At 39.8% G+C, this 27186-nt stretch overlaps 1 protein-coding gene across 15 annotated transcripts in view; it reads right to left on the reverse strand.

Moving 5' to 3' along the window:
• The window catches only part of LOC134205546 (tropomodulin-1), a 210870-nt gene that overhangs the window by 136304 nt on the left and 47380 nt on the right, over positions 1 to 27186 (reverse strand). The window contains exon 1 of one of the 15 annotated variants that reach the window (XM_062680855.1): positions 3116 to 3591. The exons of the other annotated variants lie outside the window; for them this stretch is intronic. Within the exon in view, the coding sequence (XP_062536839.1) occupies positions 3116 to 3175 (60 nt within the window). The 5' untranslated portion in view covers positions 3176 to 3591. Of the gene's footprint in view, positions 1 to 3115; positions 3592 to 27186 lie in introns of those variants that run through there. 15 annotated transcript variants of the gene reach the window in all.

A 27186-nucleotide genomic window follows, 5' to 3' on the forward strand; every position in this document is an offset into this window, starting at 1 on the left:
TGCAGACAGATTCTGGAGGAGAAGGACGCAGTGCGGGCGGTCGCACTGCAGCAAGGTACCCGGCAGAACGTGGAACGTTATAGACGGAAGCGGAGACAGCAGACCCGCCTTTTTCAGGAGAAGAAACGCCGCCTGGAAGAAGCGGAGTGCGAGGAGATGGAACAGCTGTGCCATTCTCAAGATACACGCAAGTTCTGTCAGAAGCTCAACGCATCCCGCAAAAGCTTCGTGCCGCGAGCTGAAATGTGCCGGGATAAGGATGGGAGCATCTTGACGGACGAACGTGTGGTGATCGAAAAGTGGAAGCAGCACTACGAGGAACATCTGAATGGCGCTGAGAGTACAGGCAGTGAAAGTCAAGGCAGCGGAGGAGATGACTACGTCAGTTCAGCGGACGATGGAAGCCAACCAGCCCCCACCTTGAGGGAAGTGAAGGATGCCATTCAACAGCTAAAGACCAATAAAGCAGCTGGTAAGGATGCTATCGGAGCTGAGCTCATCAAGATGGGCCCGGAAAAGCTGGCCACTTGCCTGCACAAACTGATAGTCAGAATCTGGGAAACCGAACAGCTACCGGAGGAGTGGAAGGAAGGGGTTATATGCCTTTCGACCGATCACCATCCTTAATGCCGCCTACAAAGTGATATCCCAGATCATCTTCCGTCGTCTGTCACCATTAGTGAACGAGTTCGTGGGAAGTTATCAAGCCGGCTTCGTTGACGGCCGCTCGACAACGGACCAGATCTTTACTGTACGGCAAATCCTTCAAAAATGCCGTGAATACCAGGTCCCAACGCACCATCTGTTCGTTGATTTCAAGGCGGCATACGACAGTATAGACCGCGTGGAGCTATGGAAAATTATGGACGAGAACAGCTTCCCTGGGAAGCTTACCAGACTGATCAAAGCAACGGTGGATGGTGTGCAAAACTGTGTGAAGATTTCGGGCGAACACTCCAGTTCGTTCGAATCACGCCGGGGACTAAGACAAGGTGATGGACTTTCGTGCCTGTTGTTCAACATTGCGCTAGAAGGTGTCATGCGGAGAGCCGGGTGTAACAGCCGGGGTACGATTTTCAACAGATCCAGTCAATTTATTTACTTCGCGGATGACATGGACATTGTCGGCCGAACATTTGCAAAGGTGGCAGAACTGTACACCCGCCTGAAACGTGAAGCAACAAAAGTTGGACTGGTGGTGAATGCGTTAAAGACAATGTACATGCTTGTAGGCGGAACCGAGCGCGACAGGGCACGCCTGGGAAGCAGTGTTACGATAGACGGGGATACCTTCGAGGTGGTCGAGGAATTCGTCTACCTCGGATCCTTGGTAACGGCTGATAACAATGTCAGTCGTGAAATACGAAGGCGCATCATCTGTGGAAGTCGGGCCTACTACGGGCTCCAGAAGAAACTGCGATCAGAAAAATTCTCCACCGCACCAAATATGTCATGTACAAGAGGCTAATAAGACCGGTTGTCCTCTACGGACATTAAACATGGACAATGCTCGAGGAGGACTTGCAAGCACTCGGAGTATTCGAGAGACGGGTGCTTAGGACCATCTTTGGCGGTGTGCAAAAAGACGGTATGTGGCGGCGAAGAATGAACCACGAGCTCGCCCAGCTCTACGGCGAACCCAGTATCCAGAAGGTAGCTAAAGCCGGAAAGGTACGATGGGCAGGGAATGTTGCAAGAATGCCGGACAGCAACCCTGCAAAGATGGTGTTCACTTCCGATCCGGCAGGGACGAGACGACGTGGAGCGCAGCGAGCGAGATGGGCAGACCAGGTGCAAAACGACTTGGCGAGCGTGGGGCGTATTCGAGGATGGAGAGATGCGGCCTCGAACCGTGTATTGTGGCGTCAAATTGTTGATTCAGTGTTATCTGTTTAGATGTAGACTAAATAAATGAATACATCGAAAATGTAACGATAGTAGCTTACGGAGAGAATGTGCCACTTACATAGATTTGCTACATTAAATGTAGTTTGGAGTTAGCGCATTGATTTGTTTTGTAACTAGAAAAGAGACTCATTCAAGTGTCTATCAAGTGACCATGCGTCTCCACCGGAGAGTGTTGCATCTGTGTCACCTACAATTTACCCAAACAGATTCAAAATTCAGGTCGATCAACAATCGAACTGGGAAATACTGAACGAGCGGCATGAACCAGAAAGACTGTAGGGAGGATAGTAGAAAATAACCAATGACTTATGATTAAATATATTTTATATCTTTGCTGAAGGAATGGGTAAACATATTTACCTATAGTACAGGTGGCATATTTGACCTACGCAAACGCCGGAGGACCGTCGTTGCCAGAATCAATTCTGAAAGGCCCTTAGCAAAATTTTGGTTTTCTATTATATAGCCGAACAAAAAACTCATTTTTAATCCATTGTGAAGCAGTTTGTGCATACCTGTTAATGCAACAGCTTTTTAAACACATCTTGTTTTCTTTTTCAATTTTTTGTAGATTTTTACGTGAAGTAAACTCAATGTTTTGATAAACCTAAAGGCTGTATTTACCAAAAACAAACCACGTAAAAAGCGATCCTAGTATATTAAATGTTAACTAGGTTGATGCGTTTCATAACACGTCCCATTCCCTACTCACACTGCAATGAAATGCAGACAACCGATTTTCCTTCCGCCATATGTGATTCGTATTCCTCACATTGTTAGACTGCACCCCGCGAACTGCCACAATGCTTCCTCGCTTCCACCCACACAGCTACCGCTTCATCTTCCTTCCAACTGCAGCCGCTTCCAATGCCTTCCTCCAAGCTCCAAATACAAGAAATAGGAAGAAGTTTGGAGTATTTTTAGAAACATTATGTGTATTTATGGATCGAATCAGCCGGTTTCGCCCGCCCATGCCCGTGCCACATATGCAGCGGCGCTGCTTGTTTATGTAATATTTTTAGAGCAACCTAATTCTAAAACATCGAGTCGAAATTTTTCGACGATTTTCAAACAAATCACACCGGTGAAATACTTTATGACGACTTATATTGCATGGAATCGGCCAAAGTTGCGAAGCTATTAAAAACTCATAATTGTGAAAGTGCCAAACAGAAGAATAAGTGTACTTAGGTCCAAACAAACCCACCGTGGTGATGATCTCCGTCCGGCTCCACTCTTCCTCGTACAAGCTCATGCTGTCCAACATTTGGGTGTGCGTATCGCCGACACTAATTTATCACAGCAGAAGCAAACGAAAATATAAATATTTTACCCCAAGCTATCTGGGGGGACACTTCACATCTAGGTTTAAAAAGACGATACTCCGTCGCGGGACACCTCGTTTCAGATTTTTTTCATTTCACGTTTGTGCTTACGTTCACTGCATCCATTAAAAAAAAAATCTCTCAATGCCCGAGGTTTTCTTCCAGAATTACATGTCACCCAGCTTTCTCAGATTAATCATTTTCAACTTTTTTTTCCTTTTTGATAATTTATGGTTGCACTTTTCCGCTGACTTTTTGGCTACACATTTATATTTCACTTCTAACATGTATATTGCAGCTTATTTTTCTATTTGTCATATACAAGATGCATTGGCTATTCGTTTTCGTTTAAGCTCAGGCGATGGAAAAAATATTTCGTTTCAGTCCCGTGCGAATATACCCGCATTGCTAAAAGTATTCCCCAAAATTGTCATTCACCATTTATTTGTTTTTCACATATAGATAAATATAGTAGGGAAAGCACCTGTTTAGCATACTGGTTTCGTGGGATCAAACCCCACCGAAGGGAACGGTTACCCTCCAATACCTTTTCCAAACTAAATCTATCACATGTTGTGCATATGCATAATCGAGTTTCTGACATAGCAAAACATATGTTTAAATATTAAATATAAAATTTTAACTATAGTAAAATCATTATGAAAGTTTCATTCGTTAAATGTATGACTCTCGGGTGGCAAACTATATATTTAAATTGTGTTTTGGTGTTACCCATAGAGCTATGGCCAGTAAAAATACCCAAAGATTCTTTAAACAATCCCAAGAGCAAATTAGCCCAACAAACATTGGAAGCTGATGAAGGGTTTATTTAGCTCAAAGAAAGCTTCTTCAGCCAAAAACTAGCTTATTCAGCTTGAAATGTTTGCTGGGAGACTTTTTCAATTTTTCAACTTCACAATTTCAACATGCTCTGGTTCAAAATCAACGTCAATGTAGGAGGCGCTAAGAGAACACTTTTTTTTTCTTTTCTAAAAAGGCTTGCAGCCCTCTGAGGAGCACACTTGGCGTTTCTGGTCATCATGCAGTATTACAGCCCTTCCTGACAGAAGAAAATGTAGGCCCCTCTAACTTTGCCGTTACCATTCAACGAACCTTCTACCATTAACACTCGAGCACGCAGGCTGATGTACATATTTTTTACACCACTGACGAAAAAACATTACTCGCTGTACAGAGCACGAGCGAACATGCATGTACATACCAAGATCGCCCTCGTGCTGAACGATTAACCATCGATTCGCAATGAAGGAACTTGACATTTTACCATCCGAAAGCTATGGAAAATCGGTGAAAACCAAGGAGATTGAGAACGTTCCCCTGAAAAACCTTTCCCTAGTTGGTGCGAGCGCTGCATCGCAAATATGTGGAGGAGAGGCCTGATACCAATCTTCAGTATAAGACCTCGTCCATAGAAGAGGAGAAGACCGCCAGCTGTCATCGAAAGAAAAAGTAGAATAATTGAAATTTTAAATTTGAAATATATTTTTGTTACAAAACAAAAATTAAAGATGTTTTTCAATAAAATCTTGAGGGGTTAGAATTTTAAAAGCACACAAAATAGCCCTAGTAACATTTTGGTTTTATACTGATTTTATCACACTCTCGTAGAGTAAATTGTGGTCTTCAAGAGCGTTATAAAACTTAAAATGTTACTTGGGAGATATGATATCTCGATTTTTATATATTTTTCGAATAAGCAGTTAATGCTCAAGATTGTTGAATTTCTAACCCCACAAACTTAAATTTGTTTGACTACATTTTTTTTATAACGTTCTAAATCCCCATTTTCTATATCATGCCATTTCATATTTCCATGACTCCCATATAAAATTGCAGATTGTCAATCGTCTGCTTCGGAAGTAGTTGAAAAAAATTAACGACCTTATTGTTGTGTACTTCAGTGCTTCTGGAAGCCTCCTGCATAAGGTTTACTGTCACTTATTGTCACTCGACATTAAGGCGTTCAATCGGATTTGGATTGTCGATTTGCCATTAGCTACACTAGTAGATACATACACTCTAAAAAATCATCACGTTATTTTCACGTGAAAAATCACGTAGCTAATCTTCTTCTTCTTCTTCTTATTGGCATTACATCCCCACACTGGGACAGAGCCGCTTCGCAGCTTAGTGTTCATTAAGCACTTCCACAGTTATTAACTGCGAGGTTTCTAAGACAAGTTACCATTTTTACATTCGTATATCATGAGGCTAACACGATGATACTTTTACGCCCAGGGAAGTCGAGACAATTTCCAATCCGAAAATTGCCTAGACCGGCACCGGGAATCGAACCCAGCCACCCTCAGCATGGTCTTGCTTTGTAGCCGCGCGTCTTACCGCACGGCTAAGGAGGGCCCCACGTAACAAATCTGTTTTGGACAAAAGACGATTGTTAGTTAGTAATGTTCCCCTAAAATTTACGAAACTTTTACCAAAATGCTTGGTGAATATGTATCAGAGCATTACTGATTAATCATAGATTTAATCATGATTAATGAATAATGGGTGTTTTAATAATTTTTCATTAATCATAATCATACAAAAAATTCGATTCAATCATTAATCAGTAATCGTTAATCATAGAATTTTACATTTAATCATTAATCACTAATCATATTCATAATTGTTTTGAGTTTATTCATTATGCATCCATTTTAATCATTGCATACCTCGCTTTTATTCATTAATCTTGAATCATAATCATATAATTTTTATACTTTTTAATAACCCAATTTAGAATAAAGATTACTTGCTTTTTTATCACTATGCAAATCATTCAATTTGATTATTCATAATCATTAATCATTAATCATATCGATCGTTAATCATTAATCATACACATATTGTGTCAACATTTAATCATGATTGATAATCGTTAATCACACTCCAAACGTTTTATTCATTTATCATAATCGTTTATCATTGTCAAAAATTTATTTAATCGTTAATCTTAATCATGATTCATTGTCAAAAACGAATAAATCATTATTCATAATCTTTAATCATAGAGTTGAATGATTTAATCATAACAAATTTAATCATTCACTGGAAGCTTTATTCATTAACGCTCTGATGTATATCCACGTAAACAATTTAAGTGAGATTGTGTTGATGTGATCTGCATTGCAACCAGTCTTCTCGTCAGATTTACCTGAAAACAAGTTTTCATCCATCATTATTTTTCAATTGAGAGTGACTTGACACTCCCGTCAGAATGAACGGCACATAACCTAAACATACATAGACTTCGCAGAGGTAATTGATATTTCAGGTGCATCTAGGCAGAGGTTTCTCATTTTCCTCCTTGGAAAAAATCAACGGAGTTCGGATAAAATGTATGAGATTCGTTGAAAAATGATGCGAAAGAAGCTACATGAAAGTCTAGAACTACAGTTTTCCGGTAGCGTTAGTATAAGATTTCTATTCTAGGTTCCAAGGGTGGGCTATCCTTTTAAAAAAATTTTAACTTTATTAAAAAACAGCGGAAATTTTAGCATTTTTCCAGCAAGAAACTGGTTTCAAACTCTCAGCGATCCTAATTGACATCATTTCTCAACAAATCTGATAAATTTCATTCGACATCCGCTGGTAACTTTGATGTTTTCTTCAACAGTATTCCTGCGATAAGTTAAAAACTGTTGAAATGGAAACGTATTAAAATGCATGAAATCGTGAAAATAATACTCTCATCACTTGCTTCTTATGGCTGCACAATGTAAACAAGTTGAATTGGAACCCCTTTTGGCGGTTCAATTGGAAACCAGATGGCGTCTTCGCCGATCTTTTGTTCTAGTATTTTTTATCAAAACATTATTTTGCTTCAATGCATCAACAACGCGAATGTTGTAGAATAGTTGCAGTAACTTATATGCAACCAAATTCGGTCACATTTGAGTTGCAGCAACCGAAATCAGTGTGAATTGTGCTACTCGGACAACTATTTACGGGCAGACAATTGCAATATATTGCAACCCTTGTATTGGTTACCTGCTGTCGTAAAGCTTTCGCTAAAAGTTGACTTAACCACCAGTACGTATATATCACGTCAGGTTCACCTGATCAAACACGTACCGTAATCCAGGGGAACATTGATCATTTTTTTTTATTGTTTTGTACATACTTCCCCCGTAAGTGAAATCATAGCTTTTTTCAAATTTTTAAAACGAGTACTGCTACGTGTTGAACGTAAACGGCTGTTGTTCTTGATTATTTGATAATTTTAAACTTATTTTAAAAATGTTTTTTGTCGAGTTTTTTGATTTTTCAATTTTGGTGTAACTTTGATCAATCATTTATTCATAGAGAAAGCGTATGCAAACGCTTTAATGTAGGCACTTATAGTTAGAATCTCTTACGCTGAGGCGATGTGCATCAGATGTTGCGAGAAAGACTTCATCATCTGGTTTATTAACAATATATATATATATATATATATATATATATATATATATATATATATGTATCAAAATTTCGAAACAAAAACTATGGATTAACCAAGAAAATAAGATTGCTTATCACACAACCATAGGTACGAGCATTTTTTTTTGTTATCATACTTGTTGCCAAAAAAGCACAGCTTGCTGTGAGTTCAAAAATAATTGTTGATTTTATTGTTCAAATTTTGGCGGAAAAAAATGCAAATTCATCCGAAGGTTATATCATTCAACAGCAAATTTAGTCAAGATTAAGATACCTAAATCACAATCAATAATTGTGATAACACGAAATAATATTTTATTCATTTCTTGTAAATGGTAAAACTGATCAATGTTACCCAGCTGATCAATGTTCCCCCGGATTACGGTAACTGTTTTTAAGCTTCATGCCATTAGTACTGGAAGATCCAGTCAGATTCACCTGATTAATCACGCAAGAACCACATTTGTTTTCAGGTAAATATGATCTGAAGAATTTTCAGAGTGTAAGTATTAGATTGCTAATGCCGGTAGAAGCATTACCACTAGAACGCTAATGGCGTCAAATATATTTTCACGAAATAAAATTTAATAAGCAAAACATCGCTTTTTCATGCGTCATAATGGTAGAAGCATGAGAACGCTAGTGGCGCTGTAGACATTTGAATTATATTGCCAAATTATGCTTCAACAAGCCATTCATTTTTTATTTTTTCATTTATTTAGTTTACATCTAAACAGATAACACTGAATCAACAATTTGACGCCACAATACACGGTTCGAGGCTGCATCTCTTCATCCTCGGATACGCCCCACGCTCGCCAAGTCGTTTTGCACCTGGTCTGCCCATCTCGCTCGCTGCTTCAACAAGCCATAATTGGTCATAATTCATGCATCATATTGTAGTGTATGTTTGGTTTCATCACTAACATCGGTTTGACACTTGTAGTACTGGTACCTAAGATTGCATTGCAATCTTGCAATAGTTTCACGTACAGTTTGCCATAGTTTGCGACATATGCAAACATTGCATTAACGGCAGGCCCTTGGATTAGGTCTCCGGTCACGAGAAAATAAGAACTTGTTATGTGTTTGTGTCTGCATTGATTCTTTTTTTACACTCCTCCCATCGAGGAATGAAATACTGTATATCTCGACAACCTCAGCTACCTTATAAAAATATCGGCCTAAGATGGGCGTTGAACCTGGACCCCGCACTCTTAGCGCATCTCGGCTGACACTTTAAACATCTGGACTATATACCAGATGAGGAAATATGCGACCAAAGGCTATCATAATCCACGAGATTCGTTTAGATGTATTGATTGAAACCAAATATACTGACTTAATGCAATGAGCCGGCATAACAAGTATGACATCCTCTGAACGGTTTGCATGCGAGATTTGATACAAAACGCTTAATACAAAAAATGTCATACAAAATTGTGTTGGGTGTGGTGTACGCATGAATCTTCCTGGGTGGGAAAGTCAAAGCATTGACCTACCCATGATTATGGTAAGAACCAGGTAAGATCACATGAATCGATTCTTAAGTTGTATTTCTTAGTTCTTTCTGTGTTTCACGTTATACCGAAGCTATTCCTACTGTTGTACCTTCATCACTAACAGCTCCAGATCATTCCTTTGCACCTTCTTTTTCTTCTTATTGGCATTACATCCCCATACTGGGACAGAGCCGCCTCGCAGCTTAGTGTTCATTAAGCACTTCCACAGTTATTAACTGCGAGGTTTCTAAGCCAGGTTACCATTTTTGCATTCGTATTATCATGAGACTAGCACGATGACACTTTTATGCACAAGGAAGTCGAGACAATTTCCAATCCGAAAATTGCCTAGACCGGCACCGAGAATCGAATCCAGCCACCCTCAGCATGGGCTTGCGTTGTAGCCGCGCGTCTTACCGCACGGCTAAGGAGGGCCCCTATCTATGAATGCCTTTCCCTTTGCACCTATGAATGGTCGTAGAGTTCTCTACACCTCTGCAGTTCTCTGTGGAAACGGATGGAAGCGATGCTACTTTCATACTAAATTCTAGGCTTGTAACATCCACGAATTTGTGCAAATCGATTTCAGCTAAAGCTAATACCAGAAATCGACCCAATTAGCACCCTACTGACCCTTTGGAACTCTACGGGACCAATGTCGGTAAGGAACTTGCGATCTATTTCTTCACGACATCAGCTCCAATAAGCTTCATCTCATTGCGCTGTTTGTTAACATTCTTTTCAGCTTAGAGCTCTACAAAAAAGTATTCATGTTGGTATTGTTTTCTTCGGGTCTACACCGGAGACATGGTTGCCGACCAAGACCAACACCTCTAAACATCGTCTTTGTCGGGCAAAAGGTATAGGAAGCAGCAATCGGAGCTGCCATAGGTACATCAGGAGCACGGCTCCACCATCTGGAAGGACCTGAAGCTGGACAGAGTAATGAATCACACATTCGTTGCGTTGGGAGCGATATCGGCCCGACACACGGGCGAGTGTGACAAAATGGAAATAGCTGACTCCAAATAAGTCAACTGTGGTGACAACCAACATGCCACTACCAAGGGTTTTCCGAAGCAAACTAACTTGCTGAAGATCCGGAAAAAGTTTCCTGCACTCATCCTTTTATTCTTTACATTCCTGCAATATCCGACTATCCGGTTTTCCGTCAGGCGATTCTAATCCTTCCGCCGTTACAACCACATAAGCGACTGACAGCGGCAGCTGCGTCGGTTCAAACTCTAGCACCAGCGAATGGTTTCCTCCTCTTGGATTTTGACTCGTTCACCATTGGAGATGGCTGGCTTGGTCGACACTTATGAAAAAATATCGGAGCTGAAGAATTTCTTTAAGGAGAAGGAAATAGGCGTGACGTTCATCACCTAAACGCACCAAAATCTGAAGGTGAACGTCAACATCCCGGACTTTAACAAGGTGAGACTCGACTAGCCGACCAAGGGAGGGGACCCAACCAATACAACATCGCATATGCTAGCGTATAAGTGTACAACGTGGAGGCGATATAGGCGCACTCCTCCATTTGAATGCATGCAAAGTGTACGCATATGGTCTTTACTTTGTACATTTATTCCCAATGATATACGATCTTGTGTTTGCTGAGGAGGTGGTATGACAACTCATCTTCGCTTCAACATGAACTGTCGGCTGCTGCCAAGCATCCAGATGACCTCTTCTGTAGGCACAAGGGAAAATATCGTTTGGCCAAAAGTCATTCCGCCGAATGCCATTTGGCTGAACTGGCTGAGCTTCTGAAAAAGTCGTTTGATCAAAAATGTCATGCGATAAGGTCAAAAATGTCGTTAAACCGATCAAGTCTTTAGGCCGAAAAGATCATTTCTCGCGTGATTTTTGAAAACGTCGTAAGTTCAAATGAGAGACTCTTTTTCATTACGCTCTCTTCCAGTAATATCTAAGCTAGTTAGGCATTTAATGCAATATTTCCACATCAACACGCTAAAAAAAGCACTTTTCTTCAGTTCTCTGTTAAAAAATCCGATGTAAATGTTGATATGGCTTCGTAATAATCGAAAGAGAAAGTAAACAAAGAGAGCCTCTCTTTTGGACTCACAACGTTTTCAAAAATCACGCGAGATTTGTGTCGTTTGATGAACGGATCATGTGACCGAAAATGTCAATTGGACGAACAAAAACAATGTGAAAAGTATGAAGTGAATAATGTTAATTGAGAAGTGAGAAATAAGAAATGATAAGAAATAAGAAATTGGAAGTGAAAAGAGAGTTGTCTCACTTCTAACTTCTCGCTGTACATTTTCGCCTCTAATTTCTCTCTGCGGAAAGTACGGAGTGCGGAGCGAAAAATGAGGAGTGAGAAATGAGAAGTAAGAAGTCACATTTCTAGCATCTCACTTTTCACATTCTCATTTTTTGTTTTCCCACTTTCCGCTGTGATAAAAGAAGTTAGAGTTTATAACTGAGAAAATAGACGACTCACTTCTAACTTCTTGCGTTCAGATAAATGAAATTTTCAGCCAAACAACATTTTCAGCCGTGGTTCAATTACAATTGATTGTTTCGGCCACAGGGTATTGTCGTTCAAATGACCTATTCAGTAATATATTTTTTTCAGCTAAATGACCCGTTCAGCCAAATTACCTGTTCGGTCCTATAACCTATTTGGCACAATGGCCCTTTCTATCAAACGACCTTTTCAGCAAAAAGACATTTTTCGCCAGATGACCTTTTCGACTTTTTCGGCCAAACCAGATCGATTGAATAAAACATGCATTGTAATCACATGGCTAACGCTTCTGCTTCATACGCAGGAGTGCCGTTTTATTCTTCATTTGTATCTTCCCTTGGGGTGAATCGCGTTAGAATCCAATTTCAAATCTACATAGCGCTTTCAGGGGCACTTAATTCCAAATTCAACATCAGGCAAAAACAAAAAGCAGTTTTTCACCTTTGCTCACTTGCAGCATACACGAAAGAATGGTTATCAAATGTCTAAGCGCCTATAAATCTACATTTGTGCGAGCAAAACGCGAGATAAGGGTTACCACGGCCAGTGTGGCAGCCATTTTTGGACTCTTCCGTAATTCACCCTAACTTTTCATGTTCTAGCGATCGTTTCCATCTAGGGCACTCGGACTGTTCACAATGATGTTGGAAAGCTCCTCCCATGCTCCATCCATTGGTTTCCTGTGCAATAGCGATTGTTTTGGTCAGGCACAGAGTAATAACTACGAAGTGCACGGTAATCATGCTCACGCTTATGCTTAAATAACCAGTTCAATCTTACGGTATTTTCCCGGTAAAAAAAATTAAGTGTGTAACGACTTCTCGGAAATCTCAACGGCAAGGATATTCCTGCCTTCAATCGGCCGAGCGAGTTTCAATGCGCACATCAGGCAGGCAGTATCCTTGGACCAACCAGCAATTAGGACGCTTTCACCAAATTAGGTTATCAAAGCTATAAGTTTCAAAACAAAATAGAGCCTATAAAATTCTGTTAGACTTTTTTCAAAATAAAACAACCAGGTAATTAAAGTTTGAAAGAGCCAAACCTTACTACTATGTTAAAAATGTAAAACGCAAAAGAGTAAAATAAAATAAATTGAAATGCTGGTCATAAGGCGAGTACGTTGTGGAACGTGGTGGAATCGAACGGAATAGTACTAAGCTCGTCTTTTGACAGGTGAAGACATTCCACTAAAAGAGATTAATAATTTTCTTAATAAAAAATGACCAAATAGTACGATTGAAAAACATTGTTTCCCCAAACAAGAAATGCAAATTTATTTACGTCGCATATAAAGAACAAATAGCCGACAGAAATAACAAAATTGTATGAAAAATCCACCCACAATTTCTGTCAACTGACTTCAGCGAGTAGAAAACCATGTTCGCCGTTTTGATCACATCACCACAAAGGCTAATGCTAAATCGACCGAGTCACCGTTGTCATTGTCACGGTTAAAGAAAAACATTCCGTCCCCAAAAGTAATCTCCAAACGCCATCCGAATGTTCTGCTCATGTTTTTGGGCACGTGTCTTCGTTATGGCTTTGACTTATATTATTAACATTATTTCTTTTTTATTCACAGTTCTACGTCTTTACATTTTCACGTCAATAAGATGAACCGCTTCACCTTAGACAAAAAGCGTAGGATTACTAAATCTCGAGTGCAAAATAAAGAAACGATCATCCAATCTTGTCATCTTATGCAAGATGTTCAGAGAGTTTGAGCAACATGCGAAATTGTTTCGGAAAGAGTTTTCTTCATTATCGGAGACGAGCTAGCCTCGGGCTTAAAGTCTCTTTAATAAAGACACAAAAAAAAAAGTTTTCTTCATCATCATTTCACGAAAAATTTGTTTTTTCAAGTCTTCATGAGCATTCGCCAAATAATCGCGAGCTTAAAACAGGAAAATTCATTTGACATTTTACCAAAATCTAGATTTTAGGTTTTCCAACTAGTGAAGAACTAGGGGACGTCACCAAAATTTATATATTACTTCGATTGAGAGATCCTTTTTAATTTTTGATGCACATAGCCCATGTTGAAGTATAATTTCTATTTTTTTATTGAGAATGCTACAGAAGCCTTGGATTTACACCTTCCTTCAACAAAATAATCCTATTCTCAGAGCCATCTATTTTAAAGGCTATTTCGTTTCGTTTTAACTCTTGAAACACCTGTAATTACATTAGGATGAATAAGCAACGCGCAGTTCCATTCATTGTAAAGTTTAGAATTCCAATTTGGAGACAATATTTGATAACTGTGGTTTCACAAAAAAAAAATCCTTGTGATAATTTAAAACTCTTCATACAGTCAGTAACCCTAAAAATTTCCAACTGTGTAGCTGGCAATCCTGTCCAGTAGAAGTTTGTCACACCAACAGTCGAATTTCCATGCACCTCTTAGTCAAAGAGTTCAATTTCAAGGCAGTACAAAGATCGCGTCTATCTCATAAATCTGTCGACGGATATCCATATTCGCCGGCCTCAAGTAAGCGTGTTTCCTAACACTTCATATGTGCTGTAAATCGCCCGTTGTTCCTCTCAGCTGGGTTCGAAATTATCCAGCTCTGAGTCCTCGGCGCGTATACTAAAACATACACATTTTCTTCGGAAATTTGGTTCTATCGAGTTGGTATATTCCAAAACTTTTGCTCTAGACACACTGTATATGGTTGGCGATCTTTTTAATTTGCACTCGGCAAGCACTTATTCTGCCAACAACAAACACCACTTCCTACTTAGTTTCTGCACACGCGCACATGTCGATGAACTACCGGAACGGGGCGTTCGTCAAGCGCCAAGACATGCCCAGATAGTTGCTCAAAAAAGTAATCCTTGTCATGTGGTTTGGTTGGCTTGCGTCGTAATCCACTTTTCTTTGTTTGGTTTAGTGCTGCAGCTGTCGAGTCATTAATCCAGTCAACGACAGCGCAGTACGCGGTGCCGTTTTCCACAGAGTCGCAGGTTCCTGTCAAACCCGGAGAGGTTGGAAATGGTCACACACATGCCACGACAATATTGCACTCACGCACGTGTACCTAATCTTTTGCGTGACACGAAAACTCTCCACTTCGGAGAGCACTTGCCAGCTCGCGACAGATTCGATCAAAAAATCCCGACAGCGGTCTTTACGGGACCGTTCTCCAACGGTGACTGAGGCGGCCACAGGCGCGTTTCCAAAACCTTACTAAGCACCAACCGTTTCAAAACTACATGGTCAAATGGGCCGGGAGAAGGGAAGGGAATCTTGTTACCGTTGCGAAGGAGGCAGCTGAGCGGTTCTTTTCCACCAGACTTTTCACAGCATCTCACAGACACCGGACGGAGGGTCATATTTTAAAAGCGCGGTTTTATCCGCCTTTCTCCTCCCTGGCGGCATTCGCGGTTTCATATTTATACTCCATCGCTGTGCCGTGTTTGTTTTTCTTAGTTTTCCTGATTCATCTTGATAGAGAAGCAGATTTCCAGATATGGGATACTGTTAAGATTTTAGGTGTGTCAGTGGTTTGGGTTAAGTATGTCAAGCTGGAACTGCAGAACTAACACACCGGGAGCTAGTAGCAGTAGAAGTAACGAACATTCTGTAAGAACTGGAGGATAATGATGGATCCAAATATGGGATCCAGCCCAGCCTTCACGTCGCGTTTTTGATGGCAACTGGAGTGATGTTTAACCAACACAGAAAACATATGTTGTAAGTTTGATAGTAGTTTGTGCAACTAGTTGCAAGAAGATGATTTTTTCAGCACGAGTTGTACGAGCAGAGAATGCTCCCTCACACAGATTTCTGCAGAGAAATCATTTTGATTTTTGCATAAAAGAAAAAAAAAGTCTAATGAGAGATAACAATTTTTCCCAGACTACCAGTGCCGCAAAAAGTTGATTTACTCTTTTTTTTAACTAATTTTATTATCATTTTAAGTTATTATTAATACATTTCAATCGCCTCTGGCAGTTAGGATTTTTCCTCTGGTTGAATTGAACCATGAAGGAATTACAATGTTTTAAACTTAAACTAAATTTAACCTACTATATACTAAGGGTACAAAGAGCTAATCGTGGCAATAGAAGATTGCAACGATTTTTTGTCTAAAATTGGAAATTATTTTGTTGAACATTTGTTGCAATGTCTCAATATTAGAAATTCTATGAAGTTCATTGATACTATACCATGGAGGCAACTTCAGAATCATTTTCAAAATTTTATTTTGAATTCTCTGAAGTGCCTTCTTCTGGTATTGCAGCAACTAGTCCATATTGGCACAGCATACGACATGGCAGATCTAAAAATTTGTTTGTAAATCAAAAGTTTGTTCTTAAGACAAAGTTTTGATTTTCTGTTTATAAGTGGACATAGACACTTAATATAATTGTTACATTTGGCTTGAATGCCTTCAATGTGACTTTTGAAAGTTAATTTTTGATCTAGCAGAAGTCCTAAATATTTAGCTTCGCTAGACCAATTAATTGGAACCCCATTCATAGCGACAATATGTCTGCTATAAGGTTTCAAGTAAGAAGCTCTCGGCTTATGTGGGAAAATTATAAGCTGAGTTTTGGAAGCCTTTGGAGCCTGGAAGCCTTCCATTTTCGCAAGTAAGTGGAGAAAATATTTAAACTTTTTTGCAATCTACTACAAATGACACGAAGGCTTCGTCCTTTGGCTGAAAGGGCCGTGTTATCTGCAAACAAAGATTTTTGACACCCTGGTGGTAAATCAGGTAAGTCAGAAGTAAATGTTATACAATATGGGCCCCAGTATGCTGCCTTCGGGAACCCCAGCCCTTACAGGTAATCTATTAGATTTGGAATTCTGATAGTTTACCTGCAGTGAGCGATCTGATAAATAATTTTGGATCAGTTTAATAATGTAGAGAGGAAAATTAAAATTCATCAATTTTACAATCAAATCTTCATGCCTAACACTGTCAAATGCTTTCTTTATATCAAGAAGAGCAACTCCAGTCGAGTATCCTTCAGATTTATTGAGTCGAATTAAATTCGTAACTCTTAATAACTGATGAGTTGTTGAATGCCCATGGCGAAAGCAAAATTGCTCATCAGCAAAAATAGAATTGTCATAATATAAACCAGCATTCTATTATAATAATCTTTTCGAATAGTTTGCTTATTGAAGAAAGCAAACTGATTGGGCGATAACTAGAAGCCTCAGCTGGATTTTTGTCCGGCTTCAAAATTGGAACAACTTTGGCGTTTTTCCATTTATCTGGGAAGTATGCTAATTGAAAATATTTAAAATACCATTATTACCATCATCACCCGGAGCTTTCATATTTTTAAATTTTCTATTAATAGATCTCACTTTATCCAAACTAGTTCAAAACGAAGGGTAAAAAACATTCTCCTGATTGACAATGTCTTTGAAGCTCCGTGTAACCTGATCCTCAATTGGACTAGTGAGACCTAGACTAAAATTATGGGCACTCTCGAACTGCTGAGCATGTTTTGGTGCCTTTTCGACTTTTGTTAATAAAATTTTATTTTCCTCTTTAAGCGCTGGAATTGGCTTTTGAGGTTTTTTTTAAGAATTTTCGTTAATTTCCAAAAGGGTTTCGAACCGGGATCCTACTTTGAAACATTATTCTCAAAGTTGGTATTTCTCAGAATAGCGAAACATTTTTTAATTTCATTTTGCAAATCTCGCCAGATAACTTTCAACCCGGGATCACGAGTTTTTTGGTACTGCCTTCTTCTCACATTTTAAGACGGATCAGTAGCTGAAGATCGTCGTCAATAATGATGGAGTTGAATTTAATTTCACATTTAGGAATTGCAATGCCTCTGGCTTCGACAATTAAATTTGTCAAAAATACAAAAGCATTTTTGGTATCGAGAGGAATATCAACTTCAAAATTCTTATCGATATATGTATTATATAAATCCCAATCAGCTCTAAGATGATTAAAAGTAGAGCTGATTGGATTGTTAATGGCTTCTTGTAAGATTTCAAACGTCACAGGAAGGTGGTCAGAGTGATAGTCAGCATAAGTTAGCAATTGGCTACACAGCTGACTTGAATCCGTTAAAACTAAACCAATTGTAGAAGGATTTCGACTGGAAGAAAAACAAGTTGGTCTATTAGGATATTGAATAGTATAATATCCCATAGAACAATCTTCAAATAAAATTTGACCATTGAAATTGCTTTGGACATTATTCGATGAACGGTGTTTGGCATTGAAGTCACCAATTATGAAAAATTTGGATATGTTGCGAGCTGGAATTTGAAGGTCAGCTCTCAACAAATTCCTTTGCTGCCCATTGCACTGAAAAGTCAAGTAGGCAGCAATAAAAGCAAATTGTCCAAAATTTGTTTCAACAGAAACTCCAAAGGTTTCGAAAACTTTGGTTTCAAACGAAGAATATAATTTATGTTTGATACGTCTATTAATGACAATGGCGACCCCACCACAGGTGCTGTCAAAAGGATCATTTCGGTAAATATAATTATTTGGATTACTTTTGATGAAAGGTTTTGAATGTGTTTTAGTTATAATGGCAAGGTGCACATTATAAACTGATAGGAAGTTGAATAATTCATCTTCCTTACCCTTTAAAGAGCGGGCATTCCAATTTAAAATTTTCAAAGAATTATTTGGATCCATTGAAACGAAGTCCAATTACCTTTTTTTCAGTAAATTTGATAGTAAGCTGAACAGCTTCAGTTTTGGTATTTGCTTTGAACATTGCATCAATCATGTGATGCAATTGTTCATTTAGAAAATCAAAGTCGGAAGCTGACTTGCATAGGAGGGCATGTTTGAAAAGGTGAGAGGTAGGAGCAAAATTTGTTCGTTGATTGTGGTGGGAATGAATTACTCGACCGGCAAATGATTGCGGATTTTGAGCGTTTGAAATATGTTTACCCGGCGAATCTGGGATCCTATTGGAATTTCCCGTCATCAATTTTGCACGGGAATTTAAAACTTTGTGCGTGAAGGGCATTCTCAGAAATTGGATTTTTGATTAACCTCACAATTGGCACATTTAAATTTATTGGAATCTTTTCTCACAGGGCAGGCGTCTTTGGCGTGAGAGGTTCCACCACAAATCATGCATCCATGCGGCAATGTTTTGTTCCGTGACCCCGCTTTTGGCACTTACGGCACTGAGTGGGGGTTTGGAAATTTCCCCCAGGCCTGCGGAAATGTTCCCATGTAATACGGACATGGGACATAATACAGGCCTTTTCCAAACTTTTCATATTATTTAGCTCACTTTTGCTAAAGTGAACTGAATAACATTATTGAGAAACACCCCGCTAGAAAGTACCAGAGCGAGATTTCTTTTTCATATTAATTACTTGGACTGGTGAAAATCCAAGTAAATGAGAAATTTCAATTTTAACCTCATTCAGTGATTTATCATCACCAGGGAGACCTTTCAAGAAGACTTTGTACAATCGCTCAGTTTTGTCGTCGTATGTGAAGAATTTATGGCGCTTCTCAGTTAAACACCTAGGAAGACGTTTGCAATCGTCAAAGGATCCCGGCAAAACGCGGCAGTTACCCTTCCTGGAAATTTAAAATGAAACCTTAATCCCCTGAAGGTTACTCAAAATACCAGTTACCACAATTGGCGGAATCTTTTGCCTTTTCGCATGGATCGAATCACCTGGGCTAGAGGTAGATTCGATTTGCTCAATTTCGTCATGAATCATAACGAACTGATTGCTCAGTTCGATTGGAGAAGAATTATTTAGAGTTAGAAGGAATATCTGCAGTCTCAAGCTTCCTTCTATTTTTCCCGCGATTTGGCAGGACAGTCTTAAAACCTTGTTTCTTTGAAGGACGTGGAGAATTCAGAGACTCCCCCTTCCTCTGGTTTTTATTAATGCTCATTGTTGAGCGTGGAGACGTATCCTTCGTGGAGGTTTTTTCCCAGAACGGTGTCCCTGCAGGATTACCACCGCTTGTCGGAATTTTACTTCCGCAAACGGGTCCAACGTAAAACGAAGGCACGGGTTCTTGCAAAGATCGTAACGGGATCAGTGGGTACAAATAGCGCTGAGAAGCACTGTTGAAATTAAAACAGCTTCGGGTAGTATTAAAAACTTCCTTCAGTAAGGAGAGAAAAAAAACCGCACAACACGAAAGCACGATGCGGTTTGAGTTGATTTACTTGTTTTTTTTACTTCTTTGATCCTGTTTGTGCCATCAACAAATGCAAAAAGATTAGCTTCTAAGGAACAAACAACCTATATGCAGCCGATGTCGTGTTAGGGCCAGAGTGTCCATCTTCCAACGCCATTTTTGTTGATGTTCTATGTTCGAATCCCGTTCCGGTATTATAAGTTTTATAAAGGTTACCCGAAAATTCTTCTTGCGTCAGAATTTCATTTCAAGAATCTTAGACCGAAATGCTCAATTCAGCTGATGTTTCGGAATAGTCATGGGACTGTAACAGCTGGGTGTAAGTAGCAGCAAATCTTTCTTTGCAACATAGATGAAAACGTTTGATGCTTTTCTTTCCCTTGTTGGGTATTTCAATCACTGCGACCATTTATTAGATCTATTGTGATGGGGAATATCATTTGATCTAGCTTTGTCAAGTTGACGCATCATTACTATTTAGAACAATTGCATTACCTTGACCACCAGCGTTATCTCAATGCGGTTCTGATGAATCGTACTACCATATTGGGACTTGTTCCCCAAACTTCTGAGGTTTCTATCAGCTCCTTGTTGAAGAACTGTAATCTCTTTCTAAAAATTCCCGGACAACGGCATAACAGATGTTCCGAGTCTTCTACATGTATGCGGCTGAAAAGAACACACATCATCTTGAAGTTTTCCTAACAGCTTCAAGTGATATCGGCTCAGGCAATGGCCTGTTATAAGACCTGTGTATGTGTTAAAATCTTTTTTTGAAAGATCTAAAATTTTGCGAGTGATAAATATGGTGTGATGAAACGTTTAGACTGCCTCGCAATCAATGTGTTTTTCCAAATGTCCTCTATTTTAGAATTTTCCCAAGATTTGAGTTCCATTCGAAGAGAACACGCAGATACGCCACAAAATGGTTCGGGACCTATGAATTGTCGAGATGAACCAAGTCTGGCCAGCATATCAGCTTGTTTATTGCATTGAATGCCACAATGACCAGGAACCTAATACAGGTTCACTTTGTTACGACTACCCAAGGTTTGGAGTGACTGAACACATACCCAAACAAGTTTAGATCTGCATGTTGCTGATTTCAAAGCATTGTAACAGAATTTAGGACTTCGGCTTCGGCCGACACGATACGATACTAAAAGAACTAATGAATTGCTTCGGCCAAGGTCGTCCTGCTTCAGCTAGGGCAATTTTTGTAGCGTGCTTGCGTTTATCACGGACGGGCTAAATGATCAAAACCCGCACAGCAACACTTCTATAGCGACCGACTTCCTCCGATCCTAATGGAATGGGGAACTATTTCCACTTATGCGCCAACACACCTGAGTGTGATGTGGAAACGCGTGTTAAAAGGATTGCCCGGTTAACCCTCTCAGGGCGGGTAAAGGAGCGATTCACTCTACTGCAAAACGCTAGGAAAGAGATTCTGAAATTTGGTTTTCGATCACTAAAATGTTGGTGCTGAATTTAAAGGTAATGGTATCTATATTGTCAACTGAGTTGGGTACAATAATTGGCTTTCCTGGCTATACCCTATTTCGTGCGCGCACTGGATTATTTATATAAAGTAATAAGTGTTCTAACCTGTTTTCTAGCAAACCTCTTCTTCTAGTGGCTATGTAGACCTCGCTTCGTGGTGGTTCGTGGTGGCTGTACTGGACGTGGCGGTGGTGGCGACGGCGGAGATGGTGGTGGCGACGGCAGAGATTGTGGATGCGATGACTTTGGCGACGACTAATGTAGCGGTGACGTCAGACGTGGGACCGACGATGGCGGAAACGAAAACCAATGTGGCGGCAACGGAAATTCTCTTGAGGTGCGCTTGACTGTCAGACATTATGCAAATATTTAAATATTTTCTGCGTAAGCATAATTTAAAGCATTTAAGAATAAACTGAACTGCAGCTTGGAAAACAGTTGGCCATTTGCCCATAGGAATAGAAATATTTATCCCTGGGCCAGTCACGCCTGCTCCAACGTGATTGTTCAGCTTTGAAACATCGATTGGTGTAAAATACAATTGATCCTGAGCGAAGATTTGGTCCATCGTTTGCCCATGTATTTCTATCAAGTTTAATTACATTAAAACAACGATAAAAATTGTATCTTCTCCTCATCCAGTCATCATTGTTTGTGATAAGTGAGTTGGTATTTATTTTGTGTAGAATTCTAAGATGTCCTTTTACTTAGTAGAACGATCACGCGATCTGTCGAAATTTTGTGTTTTGCATTACGCGGCCGGTAATAAAGTTAATTAGTTCAGTGCGAGTTGGCTCTTGTTTCGGACGGCAGAACGATCGCGCGATTTGCCGAAATATAGTGTGCTGCATTGCGCGGCCGTCAGTGCCTGTTTTGTCGTTTTTCTGCTCAGTAAGCAAATAGTTCGCGCGGCCGAGTGAGTAAACAATTGGTGCGTGATCGGACGTGCTTCAGGTAGGATTTAGAACATTCGTAAAATCCGAGTTTTTGGTTCTGATTTTAATTTGTGTTTTGTATAAAAATAATGCGAAACATTTGTAAAATCCAGGCTACTTACTTTGTCCTCCTTTGGACGGTTCGTAAGTAAATTGATGAATATATTTTAATATTGTTTCAGCATATACTGTTATTGACAAACGCTCTATATTGTCGAATAGAGCTCCCTATTATTCACCTTACCCACTAACACAAATTTTCCTTCCCGAGACATCTATGAAGATAGTATGGGTTCCCTGCATCTTCACTAGTAGATGTTGAACTAACATTCCTTTCTTTCCTTCCGTGATTGTAAGGACGTGGCCAGGTATACAACTGCTACTGTATAGGAAAAGGTACTAATCCCAAGTACCAATTTGCGACAATATACAGTAGATTGCTCAATTGAACATTGTATAGCCACCCACGATTTGTACAATCACATATGCTATGCTATGCTATGCTAATACTAAGACGTCCTTTTACTTAGGTCACCTTCGAAGAGGTTTGAATCTCTTTTGATCTTCAAAGCACTCTTCTCTGCTTCCAACTGTATAAATTGATCCAATGGTAGCACGTGAAGCAAAGCGTCTAGCGCTTTATTCGGCGTGCTTCTCTTTGCACCAGTTATTGAAAGAGTAGCCAATCTTTGAAGTTTTTCCAACTTTTTCTGAACCACGCACCCTTTCTTTTGGCCACCTTTTCTGCGACCATATTAATGCGGCATATGAAATTCTGGGTTTAACAATCGCCGTATAAATCCATTGAATCATTTTTGGCTCTAGTCGCCACTTTTTACCGAATGTCGCCTTACTTATCCATAGAACATTTGTAGTCTTACTCAATGAGGTCGATTTTTGATTTTTTGATGATTTCTTCTCCTTGTAAACGCCACCAAGATCATCAAAGATCATCAAGGAGACCACAATAGAGGTGATAGTACGCCTCCTTGGGGACACCCTTTTACTGTTCTTACACTAATTAATGAGCTTCCAAGGTTGGCTGATATTTCTCTTTTTGATAACATCTCGCCAATCCAATCCACAATACATACATCGAAACCTCGTTTCAACATAGCATTCTCATTGAACTGTGAGATGTGTTATCGAATGCTCCTTCAATGTCAAAGAACGCTGCAAGTGAGATTTCTTTTGCTTCAAAAGTTCTTTCCAACTTTGTAACTAGCTTGTGAAGCGTTGTTACTGAAGATTTTCCCTCCTGATACGCGAACTGATTTCTGCTGGAGGTTTCTGATGAGTTTTCGTTTTATTAGTTTTTCCATTATTTTTATATGATGCTTGTTTTTTTTTGCATTTTTCAACAACAACTACATTCTTCGAATGGCACTCTACCCAACATCGTTTTTGGTACTTCTGTTTTTTGTACCCGCTTTCTGGATGGTATACCCTATTTCAGCTGCTCATTTTGGGTGATAGGCTCGTACGTTGTTAGTGGTAATTATCGGCAATCGAAATTTTTCTGGCGAAAGCTTGCTATTAGTTAAAATTTATCAAGCCTTTTGTACTTGTATAGCTATTTTATGTCAACAAATAGTACGTCGATAACTTAGAAGCTTTCTTATCATGAATTTAAAGAAATAAAAATAAAAACACTGTACGCCATATCAAATAAATGATTGGTAGTCTTATTAGCCACCTCTCCCGGAGTTCCCTGGATGAGAAGGTATAAGATTGGCCTACGAAATGTTTCCATTTCATACGCTAGGAGAACGTTCAAAAAAGAAAAAGTAGAATTACGAAACTTTTTTTTCAATTTCAAATTTTCAATTTCGAGTAATTTCAAAGCGAGATATGAGATGCAATTCTTCAAATAATTTTAAAAATTTCCAAATTATATGTATATTTGAAAATAATTTTGAGCACCGGGTTAGACTTTTGATTATCTACATTGTATATATATTTATTTGATTATTCATGATAATAAATGTTGTTCTGGAATTGATCCCGGAAAAAGTACTATTTTTGGTGTTTATTGAATTTCTAATCTCGTGCAATAAACCATTTAAAAAAAATTGACTAGTAATTTTAAAAATTGTTTAGAATTCCATTGCCGTGGTAATTTTTAGTTATTCTACTTTTCTCTGATGACAGCATTCATCCGGTTCTCCAAGCCCATTCGCTTTAACCCGTTTCGGTCTGACCTAGAAATCAAAATTGAAATAACCCGTGTAGGCTCATTTTTCGTCCAATTGCCATGAAATTTTCAGGGAAGAAGCGTCATCATCGGTACAAGACTTGATTTGAACATGGTGCCAATCCGGCCGGATTTATTAAGGGGGGGTCCTGGGTCAGATGCAGTCAAAAACGGGTCATTTTTTTAAAACCATTGATAAATGGACGAAAGTGACCAGAATGCTGATGCAAACGTGGTCAATCATCATTGACCAGCATCAGAAGTTAGTTTTGATACATTTGAATCACCAGGACATGGTTCCGGATGTTCCGGGAACCTGGTTCCCTGGGGTATCCCTGGGGTGGTGGACACTTTTCAAGTGGACACAACCCAGTCTTGCGACATATCAAACATCATGGTTTTGGAAGAGAATCCTAATAGATGAGTTTTTGGGAGATTTTGGACACATTGGCCACATCCGGAAGTGTTCCCGGGAGCCTGGTTCTCTCAAGGAAGTGGACAAATCTCGATTAGCACCGAAACCCATCTTGCGACATATCAAACTCCATGATTTTGAAATACAAGCTCAATAGATGAGTTTTGAGAGGTTTTGGACACAGTGGCCACGTTCGGAAGTGTTCCCGGGAACCTGGTTCCCTCAGGGAAGTGGACAAATTTTGATTAGCACCGAAACCCATCTTGCGACATATCAAACTCCATGATTTTGGAAGTCAAGCTCAATAGATGTTTTTTTAGAGATTTTGGACACATTGGCCACGTTCGGAAGTGTTCCCGGGAACCTAGTTCCCTCAAGAAAGTGGACAAATCTCGATTAGCACCGAAACCCATCTTGCGACATATCAAACTCCATGATTTTGGAAGACAAAATCAACAGATGAGTTTTTGCAAGATTTTGGACACATTGGCCATGTTCGGAAGTGTTCCCGGGAACCTGGTTCCCTCAAGAAAGTGGACAAATCTTGCCTAGCACCAAAACCCATTTTGCGACATATCAAACTCCATGATTTTGAAAGACAAGCTAAATAGAAGAGTTTTTTTTAGAGATTTTGGACACATTGGCCACGTTCGGAAGTGTTCCCGGGAGCCTGGTTCCCTTAGGGAAGCGGACAAATTTCGATAAGCACCGAAACCCATCTTGCAACACATCAAACTCCATGGTTTTGAAAGACAAGCTCAATTAATGGGTTTTTGAGAGATTTTGGACACATTGGCCACGTCCGGGAGTGTTCCCGGGAACCTGGTTCCCTCAAGGAAGTAGACAAATTTCGAGCTCAACAGATGGGGTTTTTTTTTAGAGATCTCGGACACATTGGCCACATCCGGAAATGTTCCCGGGAACCTGATTCCCTCAAGGAAGTGGACAAATTTCGATTAGCACCGAAACCCATCTTGCGACATATCAAACTCCCTGATTTTGGAAGACAAGCTCAATAGATGAGTTTTTGAGAGGTTTTGGACACATTGGCCTCATCCGGAAGTGTTCCCGGGAGCCTGGTTCCCTCAAGAAAGTGGACAAATCTCGCCTAGCACCAAAACCCATCTTGCGACATATCAAACTCCATGATTTTGAAAGACAAGCTCAATAGATGAGTTTTTGAGAGATTTTGGACACATTGGCCACGTTCGGAAGTGTTCCCGGAAGCCTGGTTCCCTTAGGGAAGCGGACAAATTTCGATAAGCACCGAAACCCATCTTGCGACATATCAAACTCCATGGTTTTGAAAAACAAGCACAATAGATGCACGATTTTTGAGAGATTTTGGACACATTGGCCACGTCCGGAAGTGTTCCCGGGAACCTGGTTCCCTCAGGGAAGCGGACAAATTTCGATTAGCACCGAAACCCATCTCGCGACACATCAAACTCCATGGTTTTGAAAGACACGCACTACACATGATTTTTTGAGAGGTTTTGGACACATTGGCCTCGTCCGTAAGTATTCCCGAAAGCCTGGTTCCCTCAGGGAAGCGAACAAATTTAGATTAGCACCGGAACCCATCTTGCGGTATGCCAAACACCATGATTTTGAAAGACAAGCTCAATAAATGAGCTTCTGAGAGGTTTTGGAAACATTGGCCACATCCGGAAGTGTTCCCGGGAGCCTGGTTCCCTCAGAGAAGTGGACAAATTTTGATTGGCACCGAAACTCACCTTGTGACACATCAAACTCCATGATTTTGAAAGACACGCACAACACATGATTTTTTGAGAGGTTTTGGACACATTGGCCTCGTCCGTAAGTGTTCCCAAAAGCCTGGTTCCCTCAGGGAAGCGGACAAATTTCGATTAGCACCGAAACCCATCTTGCGACATATCAAACTCCATGATTTTGAAAGACAAATTGAATACATGAATTTTTTTAAGATTTTTAACACATTGGCTACGACAGGAAGTGTTCTTGGGAACCTGGTTCCCTCAAGGAAGTAAACAAATTTAGATTAGTACCGAAACTCATCTTGTGACGTAACATACTCCATGATTTTGAAAGTCAAGCAAAATAATAAAGTTTGATATGTCGCAAGATGGGTTTTGGAGCCAATCAAAATTTGACCACTTCGCTGAGAGAACCAGACTCCCGGGAACGCTCCCAGACATGGCCAGTGTGTCCAAAATCTCTCAAAAATTTATGTATTGTGCTTGTCTTCCAAAATCAGGAAGTTTGATATGTCGCAAGATGGGTTTCGGTGCTAATCGAAATTTGTCCACTTCCTTGAGGGAATCAGGTTCCCGGAAACACTTCCGGACGTGACCAC

This window comes from Armigeres subalbatus, chromosome 1 (genome assembly GCF_024139115.2).
Source record: "Armigeres subalbatus isolate Guangzhou_Male chromosome 1, GZ_Asu_2, whole genome shotgun sequence".
NCBI classification, from domain to species: Eukaryota; Metazoa; Arthropoda; class Insecta; order Diptera; family Culicidae; genus Armigeres; species Armigeres subalbatus.